Below are 22,964 nucleotides of genomic sequence, written 5' to 3' on the forward strand. Positions count from 1 at the left end.
AAGTATTACATGCATATATTATAAATGTGTCCCAATATTAAAGCAAGATTTGAATTTGCCACCATTTGCGCAGTAAAGTGTTAAAACCCTATTAAAAAACCATTTTATAGCTGATAGTTTAGGGTTAGTAAAAATGGAGCGTTGCACGATAGAACAACGCATTAACACAAAATTTGAATTAAATAAAAAACACATTTTTTTTCTTTAATTTGTTATATTTTTATTAAATCGTAAAGTACGCAGGATAGGGTTATGTATGGAATAACACATAAGGCAAATGAACTCCAGGGCTTTGCTGGCACATACGCATTCTTTCGTCGGAATTGATTGTTTGTACCCATGACCATTTTGCTTAAATGCGGTTGAATTTTGTTGATAGAGCGTTGAGTTTCCTCCTTCTCAATGTACGCGTGCTTGTAGGCTTGTTGTCATAGGCCTTTGACTTCAAATAACCCCATAAAAAGAAATCTAGTGTTGTTAAATCACATGATCTAGGGTATCAATTCCCAAATTTTTCGAACTGTGGCCGCCAGACTTTCATTATTTTTAAAATATTGTTCAAAAAGGAAAATACACTGTAACTCTCCATTTTAAACGATCAGCTGTCAAAGAGCTTTTTTAATAGGGTTGTCAATACTTTACTTCACTAATGATGACAAATTCAAATCTTGCGTTAATTTTGGGACTCCCTTATATCATAATATAGAACTATTTATTATGTCTAAAATTCGCCTATCTACTAACTGAAACTTGTTATTCTGCTATAAAAAAATCTGAAATTTAGTTTAAAGTGGAAAATTTATAAGCAAATATTTAAATAATGCACAATACTTTTGTTCATATACTGAAAATACATTTGCACATTGGTTTTTTCATTTAATTATAGGCGACATTCGCGTGAATGAAAATGCAGGATTAATCGTTATGCACACAGTTTGGGTCCGAGAGCACAATCGACTGGCACGAGCATTAGCTGCGCTGAATCCACACTGGGATGATCATCAGCTTTTTGAAGAAGCCCGAAGAATCGTTGGAGCTGAAGTAAGAAATTCTTGCCATACCTGTAACACTTACAACATCACGATTTATCGTGATTGTTTCCACGAAGATCAAACGGGCGATATACTTTATTTTTATTTTTCTATATTGTTAAAAAAAATCTCAAACTTGTTATTGAATGTAGATTATTTTAGGAAGTATTTTACGAACCCGTTTATAAACAATCAATGCAAATATTTCTTTATATTGTTTTTTGAGAAGATTTTTGATAGCATCTGGAAAAGAATTTTGTACTCAGTTGACTTATTTGAATAATCTGATTTCGATGCAAGATAATTGGTTAGTTATTTTATAATAGGTTATTTTTTTATGCTGAAAAATATTTTTATCTTTTGAAACAGAAATTGACATTCATTTATATCAACGATATTATTTTTTTTTCAATTTCTAAATAAATTTATGTTTGAGCAATGATAAATTTGGATTTCCTTTATTCTCTAGGTTTTAATATTAAGTTCCTATTAAAGATTTCCTTCTGAAAATAAGAAGAAATGACACCAAACTTTTTATTATGACTCGGAGCAATAATCTTTTTTGTTGGTTTAGTTTAGTCACTTATCATTAGAAATTCTAAGAGACGTCTTTTTTTTTTTTTTTTTGGATGGACATTGAAATTTCTGATCATGATTGTATAATGAAGTTGACATCTCAGAAACACCCCATTTTCCCGTATTTTCTCGTTAAATCAGTGTCAGGGCATTTAAAGAGCATCAGACTCTAATACACAGCCTTTAGAAAAATTAGATCTTGATATAGAAACATACCGATAACATTCTTCAGAAGAAAACGATGCTAAGACCATATTCGAGCAAGGAACATAATAAAGGAAATAAATTGTAAATGCAGAATTCTCAAATTGTTAACCCGTTAATCGCACATATGCCATACGGGAATCGAATTATCATTTCTCAAGCATAAATTTAAATTAAATCATTAAAAGTCGTAATAATTCGGTACAAAAATTAAACATAATCCAATATGCAGAGTATTGCACGGAATCTAGTCATGATTTATTATCAAACATTTAGAAAAAGAAGGTGTTATCCATTTAGATAATTAAAACCTAAAATATTTAAGAATATTAATGTTCGTGTGATGTATGAAAAACCCAACTGTTGAACTTACAGTTTCAATTGAAACTGGAAAATAAAAGATTTAAATCAAGATTGTTTTCTAAATAAATAAATTTAGGAAATGGTGATGAATCAAATATTTTCATAATAAACTATTGTGGTCTGGTTTCGAAAACCGAGGAAAAAAATATTGCAATGTCAAACATTCTAGACATTCTCATTCATTCTAGTATTGGTCTGGTGTGAAATTTCGGAGTGTGGTGAAGCAACTCTATACGATAGTTAGCCTTGTCAGGAAATATTGGCTGAAATTTACGAAATCCATCCGTAGAAGCCTTGTTAGAGTTTCAAATATAGGTGTTTATCTAATAAAACAGCGTTATTTTACTTCGTGATGCTGACTCTTTTCAGTTTTAAGAATTTACGTTTAAGATCAGTGCGAAATTGAATTTTGTGTAAACGAGAATTTGGAATCATGAAGCATGCTGAAAAATTAAATGTTCGTGTCCAAAACATGAAAACGTCTTCAAAAGCTCGGCTACCTTCGGTTTATTTCATTCTTATAATCATTTTTGCTTTGTCGTATATGAAGTAGATAAAGAGAAAGTATTGAAATCGCAAAAAATTTGAACTCAAAATATTGACGATTTTCCATGTTTCGGACCTTTTTGAGTCCATTTTTGTTTTATATCTATCATCTGTGTACACGATACCTCAAACGCCTTTTCAGGTAGATGGGTGAAATTTGGTGTGTATTCTTTCCACCCAATTTTTACATTTCTGTCACGTTTTGAACTAAATCCATTTAGAGAAAGTCTGTTAGTCCGGCTGTCAGAATGCAAGTTAACATAACTCTAAAACAAGAGAGCTAGATGGATAAAATTCGGCACACAGATTTAACATTTAAAGTGTAGGAAGGTACCTATCAAATTTGTAATTAAAGGTCAATCGGCTGTTGGTCTGAACTTTCGTAAGAATGTAAACCCGATAACTCAAAAACGTAAGGATTTAAATGTATGAAATGTGTTATGCGATATTAAGTGACTTCATTTGTAATTCTGAGTCAAAGTTTCAAAGGCATGCGATAAATCGCCTAAGATTGCAAGCTAATAGACTCTTTCATAACTATTGTTTACCATTAGCATGCAGTTAATAATACACAAGTACATTTATTAGAGAGTATATGAGAAACTATACGAGAATATTTTATTAATTTGATTCTGAGATTAATAGGGGAGATTCCAATAAAGAATGTTAACTTTCAATTATCAGCATAAATAAATTTTATAAAACGTGTAATGTTCATGAATTTTTTCTTTCAGCCTAAAATCATCATGTCTATAGCTAGAATCAAATTAAAAATATATATATAATTCAAAATCTTCTTTTCTGTTACCATACGAGGCCCGAAATATAAAACTTCTTGAATACGACCTACCCCATTTCACATTGTAATCATTTCATACTATTTTTTAGGTTATATTATTATAATTTGAATTAACGCGTTCACTAAATAAATTTTTCTGCTACCTAATTAGATGACCACTTCTGTTTTTAAAAGCCGTATTAATTGATTTAAAAGCCGATGCTTGAGATGCTTATGAGTTCCATATAATTTATATACCGATTTATAACATTGGCGAATGATTACATTTTAGTCTATTGGTTTATTTCAGTTATTATTTAGCTTATTAGTTGAAACATATGGTTATCCCATGTTCGGACCTTACAGTTAATGAGTTTATACTATACAGTTCAAGCGACGAATTATTTTATATTTTTAATCGCACCTAAATAGCGATTAAAAATAACTGAAAAGTTGCCGCCTTGTTCAACTCGAATGTATTGCAATTAAGCACAAAAATATCTAATGCGAAATCGATGAATGTGCTGAATGATATGTGCTACTTGCGTTAATTCAACTTTACTTTTGCTTCTGTTTCGTTTCTAATAAACTCAATTTGTAATTTCAGCTCCAACACATTACATACAAGGAACTACTCCCAGCCATTCTAGGACAAGATATAACAGACAAGTATGATTTGCAACCCCAAGCAAGTGGGCACTACACCGGTTATGACATCAATCTAAATGCGGGCGTGTCGAATGCTGTCGCCACGTCGGTTTTTTCGTTTTTGTTTTCGATGATGCCCTCCCACTTCGAGCTCTATTCCAAAGAATACAAGAAAGTCGGCTCCAAGCCCATGAGTGAAACATACTTCCAGCCTTCGGACATGTACGACCCCAACAAGCTCAATGAATACTTACTTGGACTTGTGAGTCAAAAGGCTCAGAATAGGGATGAGTTCATATCAAAAGAGATGACAAACAATATTTTCACGGAAACCAATTCAGGTAAGAATGATTGCTGGGAAAAAGAAATGGATGTTTTGGTTGGAAATATAATATAGTAGCGTCAGATTTTAATTTTAGATGAATGCTCATCTGGTAATTTGATTGCATAAAGTATAGCTTAGGAGAAAATGATGGTATTATGTGTGGGTTGTTTCCAGACTTTTAAAACTTTTCATCCATGCTGAATAGAAAGTGAATTCATATTCACCATAAAGATCGTGAAGGTCATTTCATATTTCACCAAAACCAACAGACCGTATCTGCACGCTCATTTTACTTGTTTAAAGAAAAACTGAAGGAACGATTATAATAAAAGAATTCAATATACCTAGTTATTAAATCAACTGCAGAGGTATAAAGTTAAATTATATATTCAATACGTAAGTATACACACTGCTGAATTTCATTTCATAGCAATATTGTAGGTCATTATCTATCCGAGAAGTAACGTAACCGAGGTCATTATCTATCCAAGTCCAACCAAGAAGTAACATAATGGGAAAAAATTACCATTTTTGTTTATATTCAACAAATCCACTTTTTATTACTTGCTAATTAATTCTGAAGATTTATACAATTGTTTTGCATAAATGATACATAGGTGCCTTATACTTCAAGCGAGGCTACTATTTTGGAAAAGCAGTTCTTCTTAGTATCAATTCGAGTGCACTTACAGGTTGAAAAATGGGAATAAAATCCATAAGCGCGCGCACGCACACACACACACACACACACACACACACACACACACCATAATGTTTTACTTTAAATCGAAACGTGTGCCATATTTCCGAATATTGCTTACAAGAAAATAAACATCTCCATCTTTCATTTAATTTTTATTTTGATGAAATCGTATAGTGCATGCGTGAAAGCATTGAGGGTCTCTGTATCTTAAAAAAGAAATATATATATATGTAAGCAAAATTTTTGAAGCAGAATCATGGCCGAAGACAGAGAAGACAATTTAAATTTTTAACGATTCAGAATAAATAAAATAGTTAATCTTTAAAGAAAACTAAAAAGAGATAAGAAGAAATATAGAAAGGTGTAAGTAATGTTTGCTATTATTATTGTTTTTCAAAAGGATTCATACATGTTGGCTATGCTAGGATAATCACATTCTAAAACAATTTATAAAAATAAATGCCGTGAAAGGGAATTTTTTTGAAGCAAATATGCAAACTATTATACCTCTTTATGTAAATATGAGTTATTTACTGATAATTAAGAAACGAAACATTTAATACATCATAAATTTTCAATTCGTAAAGACTAGGAAAGTTGGAACTGTTCTGATTAATCTTATAAATTTAAAGTAATAAAACTTAAGGTAAAATCTTTCATTACTGTAATAAATTATTTAAGGTTTGTTCTTCCTCATATTTTAAAGAGATGTTATATTTCTTAAATAAAAATGTATAGTTAGAAAGGATATTTGATTAATTTAATATTTCATTTAAGAACTACTGAGTTTCCTTCTTAAGATAGCCCCCGAGGAGGATACTTAAAATCAATTTTATTAAACTTCTTAAAAAGAAATATGTTCAGTATTATTTTCTAATAATTTTATGCATTTAAACTTTTCTATAACGTTTATAAGAAATTCTTCAAAAGACGAGTTCGGATAACATTTTCGTTATACTTTATAAAATTAATATTCATATAAATCTAGGGAGTAACTTAATTGATAAAAATTTTTTTTAGTTTTCTTGGCATTTTAATTATTATTGGCATTTTAATCTGCCTTTCCTGTCTTTGGTTTTCTCTGATTCGTCATTGGACTATCATTTAAAAATTATGTGGCTTTCAATACATTTCATTCATTCCTATCGATATAATATAATATGTAAGAAACTCAATTTATCCACGTTCTTAAAATTAATTATTTTCTAATCATTTAAGTTCAAATTTCACTTTAATTTCTAAGCTTTCTGAAACTCTCCCATGCTTCTTAGAAGTCTACACGAGCCCAAACTAGATGCAATTTCAATTAAATTTTTGGAAAATTCCTTTTTGAAACTATATAAGTTCTGAATACATTTCCACACCCTGATTTTCCAACTATCTGTTTGTTTTGGTAAGGTGTGCCGCGCACTGGTCATGAATTAAATGAAGAAATCTTATTGACTGCTGAAAATGAAACTCTTTTATTAAGTCATCACCAGATAGATTCTTCATTCCTCTTCTGTACAATTGCATTCTGTTTTAACGGCTATTTTACCATCTTTTGTACAGTCACATCCTGTTTCAATAGCTACTTTTCTCTTTTCTGTACAGTCACATCCAGTTTCAACGGTTATGACAACGACCATACCACCCACTCATTTTATCGTTCCTCCTCTCGGGCGACCAACCATCAACAGAAGATAAGATCTCAATGCAGAAAATACCTGATATCCTTTCTAATGAAATTTAATACTTAGTATAATACTGGGTACTTTATTAATAAAAAAGATGCACCTAGAAGGGGCGCTGAATAGGTAATTTGCGTCTGTAAGGATGGACAGTTTTGAGTAGCTATTTGCTGATACGCATCCTCAAAGATAGAAAGACTTAGGCGGCTATATTAGTTGATACTAGTTTAAAAAAATGTTAAAAAAATCCTTTTTTATCATTATTAATGTTTTTTCTTTAAATTTATACAGTTCTTCACTAGCTGACAAATGAACGTCATGATAAAGAATGAGTCGTTATTAACTGAAAACAAGATTTCATCATTACGACATAATCTCAGTAGGTTAAATGATTTGAAGGAAATTCAATTTAGGAAAAAATAAACAAAGAAATTACAGGGATATTTTATATCTCTTTAAGCAATCTTATGTTTTAATATGTTTAGAATAATCGAACTTTATAAGCAAAGTATAAATGTATAAGTTTTAGGAAAACTTATACATTTTCTAATTTCTTTATCTGAAACCGATATTCATTAAACATTAATCGAAGTTTGACTGAAACTAGAAATTTCGTCTGATTGGTAGGAAAACGCCTTGAAAAATGACGAGCTTCAATATAAAAGGAATGTATAAACAGTATACGTTTTTACTTTAACATGAGAAAGAGAGAGGATATTTTTTATACATGATATTTCAGCACTAATGAGCCATGACTGGAAATCTTCAAAGTTGAAATAAAGAATCAAAAGTTTCCAGTTTTTAATATCTTCTCGAAGGTAGAAGGCTTCGAGTCATTGTAAATTGCTGCGTTTCAGCGAAATTCACATCATTATCACAAATGTTGCAAGAAGGTGCTGTCTTATGTTAAAATTTCGAACTGGTTGTTGATCATTGGCGTTATTGTAATTTAGCGGAATGACAGTAGGCTTGCAAAATTCCATAATACTAATTGACCAGGTTATAGACCAAAAATCATTCGTGATAAAGTCTCAGCTTTGGAATTCATGGCTCCAATATTTGACTCTCTGTTTCACTGAAGATCCACTATACTTGCTGTTCTGATCTTCGTGAAACCTTTGTCTGAAATAGAAATTCGGAGAGTAAGATGTTACTTCTAATGTCGCTCGCTTAATGTGATTCCGATTCAAAAAGGCGAAATCCGTTGTATCGCTTCCATCGTAGGATTAATCTAGAAAAAGGACCGATTAATCGAATGAGTTAATTCATTTCAATTTTTTTAAAAATATTTTTTATATATTAATTTTGTTTTTATAATACAATCTTAAGATTTTTATGAGTAAATTATGTAATTTGATACATTTTAAGAATTATATGCAGTAAATATACAGTTTGGCGTTTTAGTTCAGTCGTTTTAGAAAAAGAGACCCGTTTTATTCTAAATATGAAAAGTTTACTTTGGCCAAAACATGAAATGATCGGAGCTGCATATGAATATGACCCTTGACTAACAACTTTTATGGTTCTTCAGCAAAAGTTTAAAAATATGCATCATATCTGGAAATTATTATAAAATGCTATTTCTATGTCAAAAAATTCCTACGAGGCATCAGTATTAATTGTATTATGTTCTCAACTTCGAAAATTTTGTGAAATAAGCATTCTATTATTAATTATTTTCGTACTTCTTTCTAGTTAAAATATAACGACCAGACGCGACATGCATTTATTAGATGCAATATCGCTTCATTCAGATTATTTTTAAACCGGTTTCAGTAAATTTAATGCTCTAACCAAAACACATGAAGACCATTAGACCATTTTCACTAAGTCCTTTTTTTTTTCCAACTTACAAAATTTTTTATGTTATCACTTTAATAGTATACGATTTTCCTCTTTTAGCAACCACTTAAATAGCATCGTTTACTTTCATAAAATTTGCATGAAATATACAAATCGCTGTTGTAATTCTTGATATATTTGTAAGGATGGGCAATTTTTTTTTTTTTAAGTGAGACGGAACAGACCTCGTCCGAATCTCTATAAAATAATACTTTTAGATTTCCCATTTTACTTTTTCATTTTTATTTTTTTTATTTTTTCTAGAATAACTGTAAACTTAAACATGAAAAAAGGTCAACAATTTTAAGAATGGAGAAATATTAGATATGTGATTGGGAAATAACCTTTTCTGCATTCTTTATACATGAATCCTTTACATAGTATTCATGATGTACTTTACAGAAACCCACGCCAATCATTTTTAGACTATTTTTCTCCTCTCAGATGAAACACCCTGAATTAAAAGAGAGCCTTTTCGTTTAGTTATTCCTTTTCTATGTTGTTATTGGTTTTCTTTTTGCATCGTTCTATTTTGTTCGAAGCATGTGCAATGTTTCTATTTATTGCTTAGGAACGCACGCACGCACGAACCTCTACTATTTTATGTAATAAGTCTGTAAGTTATTAAATACAAGGTAATCGAAATTAAACATCAATCAGAAACTAAATATATCTTATTAATAACGCAATTAATTGGCTGTTACCAGATATATTTACTTATATACATAAAGCTGATAAATTTGCGGCAGGAATCAGAGCGCATTATAAATATTATAATATTTTTAAGCTCACCCCTATTGTGGTGAAATTGAAGTAGCGCAGTGCATGTGCGAAAGTGCTGAGGTTTACTGATTTGAAAATGGATTGCATATTGAATAATTTCTAAAATATTTTTACTTGTAACTGAAGTTGTATGCAGTTAAAATCCAAAAGTAAACTGTGAATGGTAGCACGTTCTTTAAAAATTTTTTTAACCGAATTACATTTGATTAATTGATCTCATTTTGTATGAAGAAATGTAAGAAAGCAATGCATTTCTGTTAAATATGCCTCATCATTTATTATTAATGAAATGTATAAATTATATGATTGGAGGAATACAAGCAGGTACCTGTTTAACAGGTTCCTCATATTTTGTTTTCAGTTTTTTTATCTGAATTTATAACTTATTTCTGAAATGAGGGAAAAAAAACTAACAATATGATTTGAAAAGATTTCTTGGAAAAGATTTAAGGAAAATAGAAAAAGCACAATAATTGTTAAAAATTAAGACGATTTCTCTATTCTCCCCATTCTTCACAAAACTGGTAAAGATTTGGTATTTGTTCATGATAGCAAACATTCATTTCTAGGTGCAGGAACAGATTTAGTAGCTTTCATATTGCAGCAAGGACGAGATCATGGAATTCCCGGATACACCCACTGGAGAAAGTTTTGTCGAATTGATCCAATCATCAATAACTTCAGCGATTTGAGAGCTGTCATGGCAAGCGAAACTATTGAGAAACTTGCTAGAATATACAAGTTAGTATAACTATTTCATTCTTGTTCATACAATGTTAATACTTTAATTTAGGTCTGTATTATTTTTCCAAAAACCTAAAATCGATGGTAAGTGAACAGCTTATTGCGGTAAAGTGAGCTTTAAATGACTTTTGATTTCAAATGTCTGTTGAATTAAGAAATGGGAACTATCAAGAATAAAACTGAACAAGTGCAATTCTTAAAAAAAGCTGAGAATATTTTTTTAATGCTTAAATCAGATATTTAATGATTGAATTCCAGCTGATTCGTAGAAAATTCTGTATCTTTGAGAAATTTCTTGCGATTGCCTTACTACAAAAACATTTTTTTAAATAATTATTTCAAGAATTGTTTTTTGATTATTATATAATATTTTCGGAAATTAAATTTTTCTCTATCGTAAACAGTTATGATCGATAACCTATTGAATTCGTAACCATTAAATAATTACTAATATTAATGTGTCTATCTTATTGCATAAACAGGAATGGCGCAATTCTGTTCTTATCAAGATGCAGAGAAGAAATGGTTGTAAAAAACTATAGGGATGAAAGACTGATATTATTAATTTTTGTATCTTATGAAGTACTCAATTTTCACCATATTTTATTATAAAATAAGGTGCTTGTGTGCCTTTTCTATTTCTAGCAACTAATCTACTTTCGATGTAAGACTATATGGGTCATTTGCATTACTTATGACGGCTAAGGTAGAAAAATTATATTATACCGCAGGCGCCATTTATACTGACTACGCCATTACCAAAATCAAAAGTATTTTCTTCATAAATTTAATTTTTTGAATTTTAATATTTTAAAGCATATTATTACAATTGTTTAATATTAAATGTATTTTATCCTATTAGTAATTTTAAAAAAAATTGATAACGTTTATAATCGGCATGACTAATGCTAGTACCTTTTTTTTTTGCAGTTTAATGATAATCTCTAAACAATTCAATTCTTGCTCTGCGATAGATTTACCAGAAATGTAAGGGATGATTGAGTAACACTTTAGAAACGAAACTATTTGCAGAAAAATATATTTTTAATATTAAACATTAAGAAACTGTAAATAAAAAAAGCATGTTATCTGAGAAATCGTTATACCTAATATAAAGTATATAATAGCAGTTTATAATGAAGGGTTAATAAAAGATTTATTTTTCCTGATGACACTAAAATTCGCCTGTAAGAATTTTGCATCTTATTTTTGAATCCTACTCTTAGTTTTTATTTTTTGAGTCATAATTCTTTAAATCTGTATCGTTTTGATTATTTAAATATTTATTTTAAATGTTCATGTATTTTTAAAAATATTTTTTAAGGAATGTTCACGACGTCGATCTTTTCACTGGTGGTTTAGCAGAGACTCCTCTGAATGGAGCTGTTATAGGACCGACTTTTGCCTGTCTGTTGGGGAGACAGTTTCACTACCTTCGTCGTGGAGATCGGTTTTGGTACGAAAATGATATACCACCATCTTCCTTTACCAAAGGTATTAACAAGTATTTTTTCATTTAAATGTTATAATAAAACAAGGTACACTTTTTGGGAGCTGTTAAATGCTTCTGAAAGCGTAAGTTTAAATCTATGAAAAATAATTTTCATAAAATAAGTTTGCAAAAAGAAGAAATTCCGAAAGATTGTTTTTAACAGCCCTTTTAAGCTATCCACCCATCCAATTAGTAAATGCAATTTTTTATTCATTTATTTTTTATCTCTCATTTTTCTATACTTATATGTACAGTAAATAATTTTCATTTTGCTTCTAACCAATAGATGGCAGCACGAACGAACGTTTTATTTAAAAGCATTTGTCCTTTTGTCTGCTGCCATCTACTGGATAAATATTGAGATATAAGATATCTCTATTTGGGTAGATTTTGATTCTCTATACAAAATGACCTCTCTATATATAACTTTGGTAAAACTAAAACTTCATTCTCTTGATTCTTTTAAAGGAAAAATCTTTAAACCATTTTTGTCAGTCAAACTCTACCGCTACTCCGACATTGGAAAATAGAAAATAAAATAAAATATCAATTAATGATAAATAAAAAAAAATTACTATCAAATAATACAATAGAAAATTTCAATAAGATTTTAAAATCAGTCATTTTTTTTTTTTTTTTTTTTTTTTTTTTGCTTTTTTATCTGACATATTGCAACGTTTAAAATAAAGCACTGTGAACGTTAACATTCCTTCTCCCCCACGTGTTCCTGCTTAGATTTGTCCCACAATTTAAAGAATCCTAATGTAAAATTTAAAAATCTATAATACTCCTTTTAATCGTGAGAAAATTAATGCGTGCTCTTGATTTTAAAGTAAAACTTAAAAACGTAATTCACTATAAGTGAAAAACTTATTATGTAAAATGAAGCATACATTTATTTTCAATTATTTATGAACCTTATCTTGCATCGGCTTTGTATTTTTAGAGGCAAGGTTTACTATTCTATTTTCTTTTCAGAACAACTCGCTGAGATCAGGAAAACGACTCTAGCTCGTGTATTATGCGATAATGCAGATTCCGCTGATTTCATGCAGCCATCAGCAATGTATATTACTGACCCATTTCTGTAAGTACAGAGTGAAATTTGAAAAAATATTAAAAGTTCCATATTTAATTTTAAATCGGTTTTGCCTGAATTTTATTAATTAGTTCTTACTAGAAAATAAGTGCATTTATTTATATAAAATTATTACTTTATTAGGAACGCATATCAGACTTGCAGTTCAGCTGATATTCCTGCTATGGATTTGTCTAAATGGAAAACTCGTAAGATATTTTTTTTAAAAAAATGTTTATTATTCATGATGTTGTTTTTGATCAGCAATAATTATGATAGTTTAAAAAATGTTGAAACTTTTCTCAGTTTGCTTTGGAGCAATTTAAAAAAAAATGAGCTACTTGGAGGGCAGATTTAGACATCAAAATATTAGCAAATATGTACATTGATTGATCGATTTATAACTTTATATTTCTTTATCGTATGTTTAATCTTATCAGATCATTTTTTTCAATCCAATGTACGAGTTTTTAAAAGTAAATTTTTGCCCTTTTCCGTTGGATTGTGCCAATTGTGGAAGAGTAGATAAATAGTATCTTTATTTTTTTAAGCATGATAGATTTAAAAAAAAGTGGTGAATATATGAAACAAGATTTTATATTTAGTATGATGAGAAAAATTTGGCTTATGTTGAATATCTTTAATACAAAAATAATTCGGAAGCTTTCTGATTTCTCAAAAAATCATCAGCTTTCAAATCATGTACTACATAATTCTCTCAAATTCGATTGGGTTAGAACATTTTTCTTTGCTTTTTGATACTTTAATGCTCACTGCATTACCTGAATGCATTCAACAGCAGAGGATTTGATGTTCTGATAAAATTATATTAAAACATATTTTTTTAACATTACTAATTTGCGCTATTGTATAGAACATATATCCAGAAGTTTGCACAAAGAAACTCTGAGATGCAATCATAGCACTTGATTAAATGCTGAATTTTATTATATCTTATCGTGTTCCCAAATGTATAACTATTTTGATTACTTTATGTGTAATAAAAAGAAATGACACAGGCATTTTAAAATCTTCTTTAAAATCATCGATTTTTAGAAAATGTATCGTATCAGTTTTTTTAAAATCTGGTTTTTCGTCTTATTTCAGTATCTCCTCGTTTTCAAGTATCACCAGCAGTTTTAAAAGATTCTTTGTCTCGGGCTAAAAGGCAAGCAGCAGCTTTAATGGAGAATGAAGAAATTTCCATCAATAAAAGTAAGCCAAACTTTTTTATTTGAATTTATAGTTTTATTATTTTCTGTTCATTAATAAAAAGTAAATCTGATTTTTTTTTTTTTTTTGTAAAATACTTTATTTTGTATTCAAGTTCTGAAACATATTTATCTTGATACATCTTTTACAATCCTTTTATTGGCAATAACAGTATGTATGGACATGGTATCAATGAGAGTGTAATTATTAATTAGATGTTTATCACGAATAATGTGATATTAGTCATTATTTAAAATGCGGCCTCGTTTTAAAATTATAAGCTTTCAGATATGCATCTAAGTTTCATATTATATGCACAAAACACTGTTACCTTCATATAAAATGTATTTTTACTTTTGTTGAGTTTAGACGTCTATACGCTAGTTTTCTTTTTATTATTTTAATATGTCAACTAATGATTGTTTATTCTGTAATGCAAAATTATTTCTGCAGATGAGACTTTAAAAGCCTCATTTAGGTAGCACTAAAAAATAGTCTGTAATACATGGTTCATTATATAAGTTTGCTTAATATTTATTTTCGTGCATGGGTATGTTTATTTATATAAATAAATGAGAAATGACAAAACTAAAAGCCAAAATTACTTTTAAGAATGCATTCAAATGATAAATACAAGTATTGACTTGACTATCCAACATGCCACATAATATTGTTTGATATTCTACAATATTACACAATATTGTTTAAAATTACGAATTGTTTATGATATTACGAATATTATACAATATAATACTATATTGTACAATATAAATGTACGACTGGAATTGTCTAAATTTAAGGAAACGTTTCTAGTTTTCTGCTGTTACGCTAATTAAGCCTGAAATATAAAATTTATTAGATTTCAACAGAATTTAATTAAATTATTTATTTAAAAAATAAAATTATTGCTATTCTTTTCTTTTCACATGCATAAATGTGTAAAATTATCGTTGGGGTCTATCAAATAATATAAAACTTAATCGTGCTGAATTTTTTTATAGAACAAGGTCTGGCTGGTAGTAAAAGCCCACAAGCAGCCCATTTAAGTTTCTTACGACCAAAACGTCAAGCTCGATTGATTTCTAATCAGTCGGTCGTCTTAGAATTTGCCTCTCAAAGTTTCGCTAGTAACTTTTTAAACAGGTAAGATCACAAAAATTTCTTGATGTATATAACATAAAATGATTATACATCTCAACGAGGAATTTGCTTTTTTTGACATTGATAATCATTTTATATTAAATTTGTCTTTCAAAAGCGAAAATTCCTTTATTTTGCCTTATCACTAACTATTTTTTTCAAGTTAGTTTTTTTTTTCAAGTAATGAACGACTTAATAAAAATATTTTCAGTCAAACAAACACACTATTTTTATTGAAAAAAAAAACAATAACGTTTAGTTTTGTTTATTCTGTATCATAAATGTTACAAATATTGGTTGACATTTCTGTATAAAAAAAATTTGAAAATTTGTCTTTGCTTAATTATTTATGGTTTAGAAGTCTTGGAAGCGTCATTGTATTCATGTTGTTTGTAATTCGATATAGATAACATAAAATCTTGGTTATAACAATTTATTTTTTTTTTAAATTAAAAATGCAGCATATACAGCAAAAAACCTTAAAATTTATTACTATTTTCAGGTATTAAAATATTCTATATACTATAAGAATATCAAAAATTATTATTAATCAAAATTCTAAAAAGGATTTAAAATAATATGTATTTTCAAACATAATAACAGGTCATATTATACGATGTAAATTATATATTTGCTCATAATAATTACAAAACAAACTAGCAGAATATTTGAATTTCCAGATTTTTTTAAAGCAAAGAATTCAGATTTATAGAAATTTTAAATGGTTTTTGTTTAGCACAATAATCTAAATTTTGATTTCATCATGTTTGAAAATAAATTAAAATTCATTCACATACGTTTTCTTAATTATTTTTTGCTGTTTTCTACAGAAATCAAAGGGATGAAGAAAACGGGCTTGCTTTCAACTCCCTTCAAGACTTGATGTCAGCTTTACCCAATGTTGACGTGACTGATTTATTAGATATCCCTAAAGTATTTGATTGTGACGATCAAACTCTTCCTTGTGACCACACATCGAAATTTAGAACGATCACAGGATGGTGCAATAATCTCAACAATCCAGAATTGGGCAAGAGTATGAGGGTGTTTTCCAGATTGCTTCCACCCATGTATGCAGATGGTATGTAGAATAATTAAAATTAATTTGCTTCTTTTTTGGGGGGGATAAGTTTTATTGAATACTTGCTAATTCAAAATTTTATATTCTGTAATTATGCTAATGGAATAGAAATACCATGCAGAAGTATTCAACCAAATATAATAATCACATTTTTTTCCAAATGCATTTTATGACTGATGGAACCTTCAACAAAGCTGTGGAAGGAAATTTACTATAATAATATAAAACTTAATGATATGCTAATATTTCATATTTTGAAGTTTATAATAGTTCATTTAAAAGTTAATAGAAAACTAGTTTAGAAATAATAGTTATTTTCGCTGCATTTCTTTCGTATAATTCCAGTTACTGGTTTTTAGTATAATTTTAAGTTACTTGATCAAAAAAATTTTTTCAGTGAATATTTTGAGAGGCTAAGAAATAGCTTTTATGAATCTGTCGAATTTTTAGCATAATTAATTAATGGGGCTTTAATTGTTTCATAGGAATTTTTAAATTTTGGGACTTCGTTGTTAAATTCATTAAATGTTTTTATTCTTAAAATTATGACTGTGTCAAGTCTATATTTGTAAGGAAATGATTTATTCAATCCTATATTGGAGAGTTAAAAATTGTGTATAATATATTTAAATAAAATTCAGCTTTCAAAAGATTTAAAATAACAAATCTTAATAAGATAAATAAAATGAATAATAAAAATACTTATAGAAATAAAAAGGCGAAGAATTTCTAATTTCATAAGTTTATGTGATATATCAAACGAGTAAATCTGTTTTAGAACACATAATAATAATATTTTTCTTTGATTTTTAGATATGAGTTCTCCTAAGGTTACCGGTCGTTTAGGCACGCCTCTTCCAAGTGGAAGAATAATTTCAACCCAGGTACATTACGATGTGCAAGCTCCACATGTCAGATATTCTCTTATGGTAATGCAATGGGGCCAGTTTTTGGATCATGATATTACATTCACCCCAATGAACGCTGGTAAGTTTGGATTTTAGAGCAATAAATAAAATAAAATTAAGTTTGTTTTGAAATAAGATTAAGTTAAAGAATTTAAATTCAAGTCTGATCGAAAATAAGACATTGTTGCTTTATTAATTAAATATCGTTAAAAACTTTAAATCATGAATTAAAATATAAATAAAACATGCAGAATGTATTTTATAGGACTACGAGATAAATGCTGAAAACTACATGCGGTAATAATTCCTAAAACAGCAATATTCTATAATCAAGCCATATTCATATTGAGTACCATACTGAATTTATTAGAATGCTCATTGCATGACAAAATGTGTTCAGATGTAGCGATATTTGAAATTAGAAAAATAGGAATATTACATGAGAATGATAATTCTGTCAGATGCTTCGAGACAGGTGATCAAGAAGGTTATAGATGCCTTGGACATCGGTCTCTGGAAGTGCCATGGGGATAAACCATTAGTGTATTTATGCTACTTTTTAAAATCATATATAATGAAGAATATATTATCACACCCATGGTGCCAATTACATCTTTTAAGTCATTAATGATCACCGAGAAGAGGCGAACATGTTTTGCCCTGAGCGCCGCTTACCCTCGCTACGCTAATGAATAATTGAAATTTATTATCAATGACCAATGGGCACATATTATACGTATTTAATTGTTCAAGTAATGTTCTGTGAAATAATGTTCTGGTGTAAGAATCCTCATATTCTGCATGTTATCATTTAGATCCTGAAATTTTTTATAGTATTGTTAGTTACCAACTGTTATCAAAAAATTATTCCAGAGACTTTTGATAATATTTCTCAATGTTCTCTAAGATGTTGAAAAATTCAAGGATATAATTTTTTAAATTTATTTCAATATAAATCTTTTTTCTCTCTCTGCAGCTAATGGTAAGCCACTGGACTGTTCCGATTGTCATTCAGCGACAACAGTACATCCAGAATGTTTGCCAATTACAGTTCCTCCTGATGACCCTTTTTATCCAGCTATCAACAGAACGACCGGAAGGCCAACTTGCATTTCTTTCGTGAGATCACTTGCTGGTCAGCTTACTCTAGGTAAGTTATTTATATTTAAACAATTAACAGCAATGAATATTTGAAATGTTAGTATTTCAAATTCCGAAACCCAAAATATATTCTTGATGCTGTATCAATTGAATTTTGTGAGATATTATTCATATTTAGAATTAACTATAAAATTACTCCTGAATATTGCTTAAATTTAATTTTTCTAAATTCTTATCCTTTATTTTAATTTGTGTTTAAAAAAATGATTTGTTTTTCTTTCTAAGGTCGACGAGAACAACTGAATCAAGTGACTGCTTTTGTTGATGCTTCTAATGTGTATGGTTCCGACAGATGTGAAGCTCGTATGTTAAGAACTTTCATTGGTGGTAAACTGAACGTTACTAGGCATCCTCAAGGAGCTAAAGATCTTCTGCCCCAAACAAGTAATCACAAAGACTGTGTGGCTCCGTCTGGTCTTTGCTTTGAAGCTGGTAAGCATAAACTATTTCATCAGTTTTCAATGCAGAAAAGTGCAATTTTAATAGCATTTCTTTATAAATCAATTACTAAATTTTTCAAATCCTAAATGTCAATTAATATGTGATGTAAAAGGTAAAACATAATACATTAAAATATCTCGTTACCGGCCGTATAAAAATAATGACACTTTTATAGGTACAAATTTGCATTCGATTTAGGTCAGTGAGATTTAAAAAATGCTAATTGATTAATGAAGAGGAGATGCAGGCTTGGATGAATGCAGGCAATTTTGTTCCCCTGGTATTCGCTTTTAATGATGAAAAAATAGGCGAACAAAAACTGGAAAAGAAGAAACGTGATGACGAAAATGGAGAGGATAAAGACAAAGACGACTCGAAAACTAAGAAAATTATGTAAAAGGAAGCAGAAGAAGAATTGCATAGTTTTGTGAAATTTTCATAACATTTTATTGCAATGTTAATTTTTGCCTCATTATAAATTATTAAAACTTCAGTGATTATCTTGTAAGTAGGCAGATATCATATTAAAAGTTATCATACTAAAAGTCCACAACTTTCATATGATAATACATGCACAATTATTTAAAAATGTTATATAACATTTTTCATAAAATATAAGATTGCGTGTATACGTTTTAACTAAACTGGGCGATTTTTTATATTATTTAATTGCGAGCAATAAATTGAAAATAGCAGAATTCGTATGCTACAATCTCTGTAGCTTATATCACAAACCACATATAAGTTAATTTTAAAAACAACACCTTAACAATCGATTAACATGCGCCATCACCTGCTTCAATTTTTCAAGTGGAGGAAATAAATTTTTAACAACCAATAGCGAATATTTTTTTTTTCGCATCTAGCGTAATATGCGGTCTCATGTTCATATCAAATGTGGGAAAAAAATTCAGAAAAATCGGTTATTGATTGCAAAAACTATTGGAAACTGAAGTAGATGGTGTTGCTTGCTAATCGGAGAAAATTAATATATTTTCTGACATCGGTGTGGTCTTATACCTGCCATTTAAGAGAAATTTTACTTTATGATGTAATAAATTCATCACTCAAATCTTCAAACAGAATGAAGTTCAAATATTTAATTAAAATTTTTAAATAAAAGACGTTTAGAAAACGTTATTAAAAAGTAATTTACAGAATATTTTGCTACTACTTTAAATAATTATTTTTCAGAAAGTTAATTCATTTGTATTTTTACATTAATTAGGAGACTCCAGAGCAAGTGAGCAGCCTGCTTTAGCTGCTATGCATACTATATTTATGAGGGAACACAATAGGATAGTAACAGAATTGCAGCGTATTAACCCACACTGGAGTGATGAAATGTTGTACCAACATGGTAAGTGTTGCTTTTGAAATGCCTCTTTTTAGTGCCTATATACCCATTTAATGAATCAGTTGTAATCAATTAAGTGAATTTGAATGCGAATAGTGTTTATGCTATTTAAAAAGATTTCTTATGTTTTGCTTAGTGTGCATATCTTTTTCTGCATAGGTCGCCGTATTCTGTCAGCAGTAATGCAGCAAATCACTTATAGTGACTTTACATCTCGAGTCTTGGGAAAAAGCTTTGCTAACAAATACGATTTGCTTACTCAGACGGATGGCTATTTCGATGGCTATGATTCTAAGTGTGACCCCACAATTTTCAATGAGTTTGCAGCTGCTGCCTTCAGATTCGGACACAGTCTCCTGAAACCAGTGTTCGACAGATTGGATAGAGGATATCGTGTGCTAAATGATCCATTGCATTTGAGAAAAAGCTTCTTTAACTCTGATATGCTGTATGCTTGTGAGTATTTGATTTTTTTTCTTTTAATTAATTAGAAGAGAAAATAATTAGTTGAATTCGAAGGAAACGAAAGTGATATAATTCTAAAGACATGGAAGATTCTTCATTTTCCTTTTTCAACCTAAATTACAAAAATTTCCGTAGTAGTAGGTTTGTTTCTGATTTATAATAAATTACATCTTTATAGACCGTAGCAAAAAAAAAATGAATAAAGTGACACAACATTAATATTTGCTATTGAAGCATTATGCGCTATCAAGAAAAATCAATAAAATTTTCTTTTTTGTAAGAATTCTTGCGAAATCAGATATTAATCGATTGTATTCTATTTCTTTGAAACGGCCTTATCTATAGAATACTAAATCTATTATTTGAAATATAAAAAAAAATGGTTTTCCCATATATTTGTAGGATGTCAAGGATGTATATTATTGTCCGATTATCACACATTCAATTAATTTATCCTCCGGTTAAACTTTTTGGAAAAGCCAATTATTCAAATGGCTAAATATTGGTAATATGACCCTAAAATACTAAGTAAAAGAACATAGGTTTTATAGTCTTGCAGTATTGTTCTTTACAGCTTTTGTTGCAAATAACGCTGGCTTATTATGTGGAGTAGCTACGAGAAATAGATCTTTTATATGAAGTGCCACATATTAAATAACGATTTCGATTTTCAGATAATTACTTATTTTCTTGTTATTTTTCATTGGTATGTAAAAAGATTTTGAGTGGTTTGTTTTGGCAAAAGAGCACTAAAAAGGAATATCAAGTAGTACATACTGAAGAAAACAGCCATATGAAACTATTTAAAAAAATCCAGTTGGTGAAGAAGGTGAAATAAAAATTTTAACATTCTAAAGCAAAATTTTATAATAAAAAAAGTTTTTTATTCATATACTTCCTCTCAGTTGTTTCTTTACCGGCGGAAAATTTCTCATAAGAAATTTTAGAAAAATGTCTGAGAGGAACGAATATACATGAGACGTTTTAAAAAGATTTTTTAACCAATGACATTTTTATATACCTTTCTTTAGCATATAGAAATATTTCCAACGTTTTGGTCTTTTTATATTCCTGTGAGATTAAAAAACAATTAGAGGTGCATGAAACTAAATGAACAGAAACTCTCCCATTTCTTCATCTCATGAAAATTTTTTTCTTAATGTTTGTTTGAGGGTTAAAAATAGTTATCCGAAAATCCTACATCTTGATTGTATGGAAAATATTTAAGCGTTGTCTATTATAATTTTTGAACTTCTCTTGAGTTGAGCCAGCATTGTGGAACTTTGTATTGTCCTGGAAAAAGAGAACACTGAGAAGCAGAATGGGACATCTTTTTAGCCGATATGCGGCACATAACCTTTTTCAAAGAGACATGCTGTATCCGTTATTTGTCGGTCATCAAGAATTAAGTCATTTTTGTCAAATTTTCACTCCAGTGACACGTTACCAGTTCCTCAACGGCACTAGTTAAATTTTCCTTCGTCATTTTTAAGCTTCTTGCGTCTTGTGCCATTTATGTACTTCTGACTTTGATATTTAGTCATTAGCAATTAAACCATAACGTATTTCATTTGTGTAAAATTTCAGTAGGTTTGATGCTTTCCTTTATTAAAAATTCAATGATTATTCATTGCAACTTAAGTAGATATGCCCACTTAACCTGCTATCGAATAAATAAATGAACATATGAAGAATAAAATGACGCTACATTATTATTTAAACTTTAAATAAATTATCATGGTCACTATAACAGCATTTGTCAAAATCACCATTCGCTAAAGTCTCGCTCATAATTAATTTACTCACTTAGTATTCATTTAAATTTATTACTCATTACAAAAGCAATGATTGGAAAAATCTCTTCTGCATTAAGTATTTAAAAATTTTTTCTCAATATCTTTCATTTTAGCTAATGCCATTGATCAAATCTTGAGAGGATTAGCAACTAGCAGCATAGAAACTCTGGATCATTCTATTACAGAAGAAGTAACTAATCACTTGTTTGAAAATAAGCAAGTACCCTTTTCTGGGATGGATCTCGCCGCTTTAAATATACAAAGAGCTAGAGATCATGGAATACCCGGATACAACGAATACAGGCAATTTTGTAACTTAACTAGGGCAAAATCATTTGAAGATTTAGCCAAAGAAATACCTTCTCACATAGTAGAAAGGCTAAAAAGAATTTACAGGTAAGAAAATCAACAATATTATAATATGCATGATTTTTTTTCTTTAAATAAGTTTTTTTTATAACATTAGATTAATATAAATTAATTTTTAACTGTTCTCTATCTAATATTATGATCTACAGAATCTAATAAATAGGATATAAATATTTGATTTAAATGAGTTATTTGGAAAAGGAAAGTAGGATATATATTGTTACCAGTTTTTAATATTATTTTCTTACTTA

The 22,964-nt window shown here is 29.1% G+C and overlaps 1 protein-coding gene across 2 annotated transcripts in view; it reads left to right on the forward strand.

Moving 5' to 3' along the window:
- Nucleotides 1–22,964, forward strand: part of LOC129959954 (uncharacterized) — a 98,441-nt gene that overhangs the window by 65,455 nt on the left and 10,022 nt on the right. For both annotated transcript variants that reach the window (XM_056072875.1, XM_056072874.1), the window contains exons 7-21: nucleotides 887–1,041; nucleotides 4,106–4,487; nucleotides 10,039–10,210; nucleotides 11,538–11,707; nucleotides 12,684–12,792; nucleotides 12,928–12,992; nucleotides 13,891–13,998; nucleotides 14,997–15,138; nucleotides 15,966–16,216; nucleotides 17,030–17,203; nucleotides 18,101–18,274; nucleotides 18,511–18,717; nucleotides 19,955–20,086; nucleotides 20,243–20,539; nucleotides 22,458–22,740. In XM_056072875.1, the coding sequence (XP_055928850.1) occupies nucleotides 887–1,041; nucleotides 4,106–4,487; nucleotides 10,039–10,210; nucleotides 11,538–11,707; nucleotides 12,684–12,792; nucleotides 12,928–12,992; nucleotides 13,891–13,998; nucleotides 14,997–15,138; nucleotides 15,966–16,216; nucleotides 17,030–17,203; nucleotides 18,101–18,274; nucleotides 18,511–18,717; nucleotides 19,955–20,086; nucleotides 20,243–20,539; nucleotides 22,458–22,740 (2,821 nt within the window). The remainder of the gene's footprint in view (nucleotides 1–886; nucleotides 1,042–4,105; nucleotides 4,488–10,038; nucleotides 10,211–11,537; nucleotides 11,708–12,683; nucleotides 12,793–12,927; nucleotides 12,993–13,890; nucleotides 13,999–14,996; nucleotides 15,139–15,965; nucleotides 16,217–17,029; nucleotides 17,204–18,100; nucleotides 18,275–18,510; nucleotides 18,718–19,954; nucleotides 20,087–20,242; nucleotides 20,540–22,457; nucleotides 22,741–22,964) is intronic.

This window comes from Argiope bruennichi, chromosome X2, assembly GCF_947563725.1.
Source record: "Argiope bruennichi chromosome X2, qqArgBrue1.1, whole genome shotgun sequence".
In the NCBI taxonomy this organism is placed as follows: Eukaryota; Metazoa; Arthropoda; class Arachnida; order Araneae; family Araneidae; genus Argiope; species Argiope bruennichi.